The sequence below is a fragment of the Podarcis muralis genome, chromosome 6, assembly GCF_964188315.1.
Source record: "Podarcis muralis chromosome 6, rPodMur119.hap1.1, whole genome shotgun sequence".
In the NCBI taxonomy this organism is placed as follows: Eukaryota; Metazoa; Chordata; class Lepidosauria; order Squamata; family Lacertidae; genus Podarcis; species Podarcis muralis.
In genome coordinates, this window is record NC_135660.1 from 96,669,178 (window position 1) to 96,679,374 (window position 10,197).

A 10,197-nucleotide genomic window follows, 5' to 3' on the forward strand; every position below is an offset into this window, starting at 1 on the left:
TAAGCTCCAGACAATTTACACTGGCATTCATATGCTCCAATGAAAATTCAGCAGTTCTCAAATTCTTTCAGCATCACCATTCCATCTGACAGCAAATTTGGGTTGTCAGCTTGAAACTGACACAAGGCTACCCAAAAATAAGGTCACATAGATTCTAGACATTTGGGATTTCCCTAGCTATAAAGAAATGTACTTTTATAAATCAAAAGAAAACAATTCAAGAAAGAACACAGTTCTATAGACTTCCAAAAGCCACAGAAAATCAATACTAGAGTAGACCATTGTATTGCCAAATAGGAAACTTCCAGGTTTATATTCAAAGCCAAAGACAGGCATACCTCTTTGTTTGCCTTGGTGGGGTGGGAAAACATACTGCTGCTACCCAATCATAAAAGGTAAAGGTAAAGGTACCCCTGCCCGTACGGGCCAGTCTTGACAGACTCTAGGGTTGTGCGCCCATCTCACTTAAGAGGCCGGGGGCCAGCGCTGTCCGGAGACACTTCCGGGTCACGTGGCCAGTGTGACAAAGCCGCATCTGGCGAGCCAGCGCAGCACACGGAAACGCCGTTTACCTTCCCGCCAGTAAGCGGTCCCTATTTATCTACTTGCACCCGGAGGTGCTTTCGAACTGCTAGGTTGGCAGGCGCTGGGACCGCTAAAATGCTCAATTTCTCTACTGTTTCCTATAGGCAGCTGTAGTCCTTTTCACATACTCATCATATGAAGGGAGCTCCATTCTGCAGAACAAAGTGTAGACTTCCATAAAGTCACACAGATGTGAAGATAAATATTACATTTAATGGCCTCGTATAAAAGGTAGCAGATTTGACTTATGTTTTGAGTATTTACAGATGAGGTTCTACATTTCAAGGAAGAATACAGTTAACAGAAGTAACTAAGGTCAGAAAAACAGAAAAAATATTTCAAACCTATATAAGTTGTCATTAATTTTAAATATGATCAGTGCATCAGATTAACATAAAAGTGATTAGATCAGGACTATAAAGACATTATAATTGCATAATAAATTCCCCATACCCGTTGATATCCAGTCAGATTATTTTATTGTCTTTTTTTTTTAAGCAAGTGCAAACACAAACAGCCAAGAACAGGGTTTTTATTGTAGTCTCTCCAAAACTGTGGAACGCTCCCCAGGCCCCACTTTTTAGCAGCCATGCTCCACACCTACCATATGTCTCCTTGAATAATGAGAATGTCTCTTCATTTCCTTGGGTGGAGGTGGGGGGGGGGATTTGCAGGGTGTCAACCTCTGGCTTGCAGGGCTGGAACACAGCCTACTGTACAGAGGTCAGACTTACATTCAATGCCCACTTTTGCATGCAGCCTCCAAAAATTTGACCAAGAGGGAATGGGCCCTTGGACAGAAAAAGATTTCATACCTCTGCAGTAAAGATTAGGTAATTACTTTTTCAAGGTCTGTGTTAGAAACTCAGATCTATAAGCTAGATGCCAAATGGCTCCTTAAACCAGGTGATAAGTCATTTCAGGGCCAGCTGGCTTCAAAGTCATATTTTTTCATACAACTTTTTGGTTCCTGAAATTCATTCTGATTGTGCGTGAAAACAGTCCAGACCCAAGGATCCCCAGGCATGCACCTCCAGATGGTGGAGACATCATGTGCCATCCTGCCACCCGGGCATCTTCACTTGGTCACAAGAGGCCAATAGCCAGTTGCAATGCGCCTGGTGAATTTTGAACGCTGCTTAGGGTGCAATTCAATGTTGCTTGAATTGACTTCCACTTGTGCAACAGCACTTCATCTTCCTCTCATTCTCATTCCAACCCTCCAGAGAAGATTTTGGGAGTGATTGGAGGTATGCAGAGAAAGGTAAATTCCCACTGAACTAACAGAAATCCATTCTACTTGTACAAAGATAATGCTAGATGTTTCAAAATTTTAAAAATCTCATATCCATTTGTAAAACTAATTTTGACTTTTATAAAATATGTTTCACAGTTCATACAAAATCAGTGAACCTCTTGGTCACACTTTATGTTGGTGAACATATTAAACCTCATCTGATTGCACAGGTAATGTATTAATTATACAGGTACTGTAACCCAACATAAACACTTCTGCAACTTTGGTGAAACTGTACGATGAACAAGATTGTACTTGGTGCAGTAAGGCAACATGCCAAGTGATGACACGCTGATACTTGGGGCCAAAAATATTTCATTTCAGTGAAAATATGGTAGTGGGGTTCCCCCCCCCTAATTTTTTGTAATAATCTGTTCAGGAATGCAAAGCACCCTGGAAATACAATTTAAGTGATTAATATTAATCAGGGCTTTTTTTCTAGAAAAAGAGGTGCCAGAACTATGCCTAAATGCTACAGAGGTGACAGAATGCACCAAAGAGATGACGGAAGCCATGATATTAATTGATACAGCATCTTCCATCTTTCCTCATTACTGCAACATTCTTAAAGAGCTAAGCAAATGTCTGAACACCATGTGATTGGTTGCATGTCAGCTTTATAAACATTAGATTTCCAGGAAATACAACAGTGGTCTAACAAGAAAGTAAAAACAAGAATCAATGAATGAGGTAGAGTGCAGATCACTTACATCAGTACCATACTTCCGTGTTGCCTGAGCTGCAAGCGACTTAATTTTTTCCCTGTAAAGTTGAGCAGCACGACTGCTATACTTAGCATTGGTGTCAGTTGTAGTGCAACCATGTTGGTGGAAAAATGCAGACTACAAAAAAAAAAGAGAGAGTACATTAAAGAAAGACAATGTGTGTATTTTTAAAAGCATTTGAGGGTGGGTTTATTCCTTAAAGTTAAAGCAAATGTATTTATGTTTGGGTTATGCTATGTTAGGGTGGGTGAACATTATCAAGAACCCTTGTATGTATGCAATGAGATGAAAGTTGTAGCATTTTTCTATAGTATTTACATATTTTCCATCTGAGTGTAAATTCAAATATCAAATATTCAAACATCAAATCAAATCAAAATTTATTGGTCAACCAAATACAGGTTATAGCCAGAAAAGAAAAGAGCAAGAAAACAAAGTTAATGAGAGCAACATGCTAAAATACAAGTAATAAAACGTTTATAATGCATACATGTTTGGGGTAAATATCAGGAGCATGAGAAAATCTAGTAGCCATAAGCAAGATTGCATGCACTCAAGCATTATTTTAAAAAGTGCACACAGGCAATCCGAATTCTATAACCTGTATAAATTGCGCAAAATACAGTTTCTGATTCTGCAGTTGATTCTGCTGCTGATGTTTTGCATAATGTATTCTGGTTTTTCTAGAACATGGAAGCCCTAACCCCATACCAATGAGAAAACAACCCCAGATTTCAGCAGGCATTGTTCATACATTTTCAAGCATATGTTTGCATCCATAAGGAATAGAAACTTGCTTGTAAACAAAGAAAGAAGACAGGATTCTCAGAAGCAGAATTTTGTGTTCAGTACAGTATTGCTTGCTGTTCTGGGAACACTTTGTGGTTAAATAAATGGAGTAGAATTATATACATAAATCAGGGCTGACTAATCTGTGGTTCTCCAGATGCTGCTGGACCACTGGCTGGGACTGGTGGGAATTTAGCCCAGTAACATCTGAAGGGCTACAGGTTAACCACTCAGGTTTAAATTAAAAAGTGCAGCTTTTGCTCCCACAAAAATAACACAGAGAGACAGAGACAGAGAGAGAGAGCTTCTGCAAAATATGAATGATATTCAGTTCAGGGAGTAAAAACTCAACTTCACAAATAAACTTACAGCATTAGCATTTCCTCCAACTTGCATACATCTCAGTTGAAACCATGACCAGTTAGAATCTAACTCTGTAGACCTACCAAAATAAAAAATAAGAAAAAAATTGAGAACTAACCATTATTTCCAAACAAAATCTTGAAGCAAAACTTTTTTGTTGTTGTTAAATAAATCATGACACTGTGTAATATGTCATGTGTTGTTGTTCATCTGAGGTTGTATTTACCTATTTTTTAGACCTGGTAAGGAAAAGATGATTGTTATTATGTGCTCACAGATAAAACCACAGAATTCAAATAGGGTGCACTTTCTTTTTCCCATGGCTGTATACGCCATGTAAAAAGTAATTCAGATGAATTACTTTTTTTTAAAAATTAAGTCTTTAAAGCCAAAATACAAAATTGTCAATTATGTGGCACAGTCATCTAAAAGGGAAACTTCCATTTATACTTCTGGCATTCTAGATCCTGTAAACAGAACCAACCAATCTTTAGGAAAGCTGTTCTAATATTCAGTATTCAAAGTATGAAGCTCAACTACCAGCATGACACAGGGGATTGGTTGGTAAAGTAAATAAAGATTGTGATATTCAGTATCAGATATATGACTCATAAATGTTAAGTTCAAAAATGTAAACCCATGATTGCTGTTTTCTGATGCACAACCCTCAGACGGCAACATTCACAGTAAAGCTGAAGGCAATCAAATCTTTGTTTATATTTAAAACCACTTCAATTTAATAAAAATATAAATGTTTCATCTCAATGGTAAAATAATAATAATAATAATAATAATAATAATAATAATAACAACAATAATAATAAATTTTATTTATATCCCGCCCTCCCCAGCCGAAGCCGGGCTCAGGGCGGCTAACAACAATCAAATAATCAAACAGTCAAATAATCACACATTCTAAAAATATTTCATTATAAAAATTAATTAAAATCAAATTGATGGCAACCGATTAGGCAAAATTCTGTGCAGGTTGCCAGAGGAGGGAGTCAGGCTGCGCCCTGACCAAAGGCCTGGTGGAACAACTCTGTCTTGCAGGCCCTGCGGAAAGATGTCAGATCCCGCAGGGCCCTAGTCTCTTGTGACAGAGCATTCCACCAGATTGGAGCCGCAGCCGAGAAGGCCCTGGCTCTAGTTGAGGTCAGCCTAACCTCTCTGAGGCCTGGGACCTTGAGGATGTTATTATTTGCAGACCGTAGGTTTCTCTGTGGGACATACCAGGAGAGGCGGTCCCGTAGGTACGAGGGTCCTAGGCCGTATAGGGCTTTAAAGGTTAAAACCAGCACCTTAAACCTGATCCTGTACTCCACCGGGAGCCAGTGCAGCTGGTATAGAACCGGATGAATGTGATCTCGCAGCGAAGACCCCATAAGGAGTCTCGCCGCGGCATTCTGCACCCGCTGGAGTTTCTGGGTCAGTCTCAAGGGCAGCCCCACGTAGAGCGAGTTACAATAATTCAGTCTGGAGGTGACCGTCGCATGGATCACAGTGGCTAGGTCAGGGCGAGAGAGATAAGGGGCCAACTGCTTAGCTTGGCAGAGATGAAAAAATGCCGCCTTTGTTATAGAATGGAATAAATCCAATAATTTCAACATGTTTATATAATTTAGACCCCACCGTTTCAGACTACCCAAGAAACCATTTAAAACAGTTAACACAATATCACCATAGAATTGCAGAGTTGGAAGGGTCCCCCAAGGCTCATCTAGTCTGATCCCAGCAAGTGGTGCCCCATCCTATTTGAAACTATAGTGGACTCTGCTTAGCTTTACAACTGTTCTAGCAGTTTCATTGTTGCACCACTAGGAGGGGATAAAAGCAGTAAGAGTCAGCACAACAAAAGCCAGGTTAAACCGTATCCAGAATTTCAGGTCTGATCCAAAAGGTGACTGTCTGATATTGAAAGAGCAATTTTCAGATCTTAACCACTCCTTGGAAACCACACCAAAGAAATTCTCCTGTATCTACTAATGATGCTAAAGTAGCATTCTGAGGGTGGGATTCAATGCTTTCTCTCTATCAACAGAAGGCCCTCCGGAGTAGATTTATGGTGGCGCTAGAGGTGGCAGCGGGGGGAAGACATTGCTGAAAATCTGAAAATTGCCTCCCTCCCCTGTTTTGATGACAGGTGCCTTCTGTCAGCAGAAGGGCCATGTTGGATACCATCCTTATAAAAGAGGCACACAAGATGAACAAACCTTTTACTCACAAATATGGGAGAAAGTCAGACAAATGCAGTAACACAGAAAAAGCATCCTCAATCCAAAAACAGCAAGCAAATTCCTTACCGAATGAAAGTCAAGTGAACCCCGAGTGATCGATGAGTCCCTGAGCAGTCAATACACAGGAAAACGCCATACGTTATGCTTGCCCAGCTTGGGTTTTTCGCTCCACAGTCGAAGCATATCTAGAAAACAATACAAAAAGTGTATAGCATATAGTGACAAGTAAGCATCTGAAGCGCAGTTTGAGACCTGCAGAATAAATAGCTCTAAATTACTCCAGCAAATGACCTGAAGTAAGGCAAAAAGTTGGTTGCCTTGATGTAACTTCTAGTGTACCTGCAGTCTTTGAAATCAAGTGGGTATCAGGCACATTTTGGACCTATCAACCACTTCGACCAAGTGAAGGTTCCTGGGTGCCAGGGTGGTGCCTGACATCTCTACCACCTGGAGGTGCATGCCTGGGGATCCTTGGATCTTGCCTGTTTTCAACACTAATACTCCATCCTGTAGAATTCTATCAGTTATATTTTATCTGCACAATCTGAATAAATTTCAGGAACCAAAATACTTTTTCTGTTCAGCCTGAGGGGGAGCAGTGAACAACATTATAGTTAATTTTTGTAGCTTGTCTTCAACTACCCCACCCCACTGCCCAGCTCACAGTTGTGAAGAATATTCTCATGTAATGAATGGTCTGTGTCACCATTAAGAAAAAGAGGTAGGAATAGGCCAATATATGAGGACTGTCCTTGAATCAAGTGACTTTCCTTCAAGTTCTCAATGCTCTTAACCTAGCTCAAGGATGCCATCTGAATTAGCCAGATGTTTAACTGATGGATACACAGGTGGTACTGTGGTCTAAACTACTGAGCCTCTTGGGCTTGCTGACCATAAGGTTGACAGTTCGAATCTGTGTGACAGGGTGAGCTCCTGTTGTTTTGTCCCAGCTCCTGCCAGTCTAGCAGTTCGAAAGCATACCAGTGCATGTAGATAAATATGTACCACTGCAGCAGGAAGTTACAAGTGTTTCCGTGCGCCCTGGCACTCATCATGGTGCTCCATGAGCCGGAAACAGTTTAGTCATGTTCGCCACATGACCCAGAAAGCTGCCTGCAGACAAACGCTGGCTCCCTCGGCCTGAAAGCGGAGTTGAGCGCTGCACCCCATAGTCGAATTGGACTTGACTTAAACCGTCCAGGGATCCTTTACCTTTACCTACCTTAACTAATCAATCACAGTCAGTCTATCATTTGAAAACTCTTGCCCAAAAATGGCAACTAGACATTCCGTTTTGACGACTGTAATCTTGGTTTAAGGAGCCACTTGGCACCTAGTTTATATATCTGAGTTTCTAACACTGTACCTGCAGGTGGAAGACCGTCACCTAGCTGCTTCGGACTATATGGTCTATCTCTTTATTAGGTCACCTATCAGAACACTGCACAAAAGAAGCCCAACATGTCTAGGGCTGCAATTCTATGCACACTTAAACTGGGAGTTAAGCATCTAGAAGACAGTAGGCATTCTCCAAATTACTATACATAGAATTGATACCCACTCTGATTTATACAAACAAAAAACATTCACTAGGATAACTGTCACCATCTGACACCTCCTAACATGTGCACGTGAACAGACCCGTTAACAAACATTAATATGATCCAGAACAATATACAACCCAGTTTTTAAACTGTAAGACGTTAGAGCACCTACCAAGGTACCAGAAGAACATGTTACTTTTATCCATTTAGTAGCCTCTGAATTCCAAATCCTCCTTGTTATGATCATGTCCACACACAGCTACCTCAAAACCACTTGACTGAAGTAACAGTGGCCTTATAATCCAACATTTGAACTTTGTGAACCTGAAGATCATATCTACATATCACTAAAGAACTATAACAGAGCAGTAATTATTTTCAGCTAGCCCACTTGCCAGCAACCAATTTGCGTGAACCTGTTTGCCCTGCAGCATTTCTATTTCATCATCTTATAAAATGATTTCATCATCCACGTAGCTTAATCTGTTATAACTCAGAACAAGTTCGGAATCACTGCTTGAAATGAACATGCTGTTTTACTCATATTTCCACAAACCATCAGAACAGAAGATAAAGTAACTTGACTTTGGGCACTGTAACCGATCATTATAAAATTATACAGTCATGTCAGAGTGTGCAGGAACGAGCAAACAAAATTACATGAAGAAAATACGCAGAAATAACTGCCTGTGGGAAAAGCCCACATTACAGTGCTCCTCCTATTCTGAAAGGTCACTGACTCACTCTTCACCAAGAAGAAAATGCAAAAGACAAAATCAACTACAGCCCTAGTTCCTAAGCCACCTCATCAGTTTCCACTCCCTTCCATGCTGTGCTTTAAAGGAATATTGCCAACAGTGACAAGGCAGGCAGAACCTTGACCATGAATTCCAGCAAAGAAAAAGGAGTGAGGAGTTCTGGGCAGGGAGCAGATGCACTTCACCCTCCAAAAGGCGAGGGATGAATCACAACGTCAGCTCCACAAGACATGGATGGATATAAATCAGGAAGGACACATCTACCTACATAGCTGTCCCTACGTTTCCCAGTTTCCCTATACTTGATCCAAGTGTATCTGAAGAAGTGTGCATGCACACTAAAGCTCATACCAAGAACTAACTTAGTTGGTCTTTAAGGTGCTACTGGAAGGAATTTTTTTTTGTTTTGATCCAAGTAAATCAATGTGCCCTTTTTTTCTTTTGCGTTTGGCCTTGGGCAGCAGAAAAAAGAAAGCTGAAAGCAACTCAACCAAAGTCTGTCTGCAAACAAATGCAGCAAAACCCTTACAAGGTTTCAGCCCCTTCCTCAAGTCCCTAGAAATGAAGTCCTTTGCAAGAGGGAGACCTGGGTTCCAATCCCCATATCATCCATGAAGCTCAATGGGTGATCTGATCTTGGGCCAGCCTCCTTCTCTTAGCCTGACCGACCTCACAGGGTTGTTGTGACGATGAAATGGGGGGAGCGGGAGGGGGAGGAGGACCATGTGCCCCACTTTGAGCTCAAGGAAATAAATAAACAAATGCAAAAAATAAAAGAGAAACGGAATCTGGCCACGTCTACGCGAAAGCAAGCCCCGCCTAATCGGACGAATACCTCGGGGTGTTAGGATCGCGAGCGCAAAGCGCCTGGCGGATAATGCGATTTCGGGGAGGGAGATCGGAAAGCACCGAGGGGGGGGGGCGCAAGGGCCACAGAAGGTGCGAAATCAGGACGAGGATCACGATCTCCGTGGGATCTTCTTCTCCTCGCGCGCGTCGTGCTTTTGCCCGGCCTCTCCGCGCTGCGAAGCGGCGGCCCGACGAGATCCTCGGCTCCAGGCAAAAGTGAACAACCACACGGGAACCACGAAGCTCCCGGGGATGCGGGCCGGGCCGGGAGGCGCGACGTGTCAGCGGAGAGAAGAAGCCCGCCTCCCTCCTTGGGGCCGCCACCGCCGCCCTGGCCCCGCTTGCTCACCTTGTTGGTGGGGACGGCGCGGAGCCTCCGGAAAACGGCGCCGATGTCCTGCTTGCTGGGCTCGCACATCCTTCCTCTGGGCAGACGCCCGGCGGAGACCCGGAGACGACGACCCGGCCGCCTCAAGAAGCGCCGCCTCAAGCGCCACGGAGGGAGGGGAGGGAGGAGGGAGGCCAAGCCGCGCGCGCCTCGCACGCTCCCGCCGACGGGGCGGGGCCTCCACGCGGCGCCGCGGGGGCGCGCGCAGGCCCACGTCGCGCCACGCACGCTCCGCGTGGGGAGCGTCCCGGGGAAGGGCTGATTTGTTGGGCGCGGATTGGGAAGGCCGGGAAGCGGGGCGGGGCTTCCTTCGCGCCAGCCGGTTGGGCGCTTTGGCGTTGCCTGGGAGACCGGGAGGGCGGGGTTCCTTTCCCCTCGAGCCGAGGCCCAGGGCGGCGGGGCGCGGAGAGGGTTAATGCGCGGGGGGGGGGGAGCATATAAAGGAGACACGCGAATAAAGGCGACACGGATATACGTGTGAACGCTCAACAAGTGAACGGAAAAGCACCAATGCCCGTTTCGTTTTCTCACATTTCATTGATGATCCTCAAAGGAGATGCAAAAAGTTTATACCCAATACAAAGTCCCTTTTTGAAATAGTTTCCTGATCCAAGAAAATAAAGGTGCTCTTTTTTGGAGGGTCGGGGAGCGGAGAAATAACT

At 43.5% G+C, this 10,197-nt stretch overlaps 1 protein-coding gene across 11 annotated transcripts in view; it reads right to left on the reverse strand.

Moving 5' to 3' along the window:
* ARFGAP3 (ARF GTPase activating protein 3) overlaps positions 1–9,709 on the reverse strand; it is a 35,216-nt gene extending 25,507 nt beyond the window's left edge. For 8 of the 11 annotated variants that reach the window (XM_077930753.1, XM_077930752.1, XM_028728755.2 and 5 more), the window contains exons 1-4: positions 9,497–9,708; positions 6,063–6,181; positions 3,766–3,838; positions 2,593–2,724 (exon numbers count right to left, since the gene is read on the reverse strand). In XM_077930753.1, the coding sequence (XP_077786879.1) occupies positions 2,593–2,724; positions 3,766–3,838; positions 6,063–6,181; positions 9,497–9,565 (393 nt within the window). In that variant the 5' untranslated portion in view covers positions 9,566–9,708. Of the gene's footprint in view, positions 1–2,592; positions 2,725–3,765; positions 3,839–3,877; positions 3,983–6,062; positions 6,182–9,496 lie in introns of those variants that run through there. The other 3 variants (XM_028728756.2, XM_028728752.2, XM_028728757.2) reach the window with 2 other exon arrangements.
* Between the last annotated feature and the right edge of the window lie 488 nt (positions 9,710–10,197).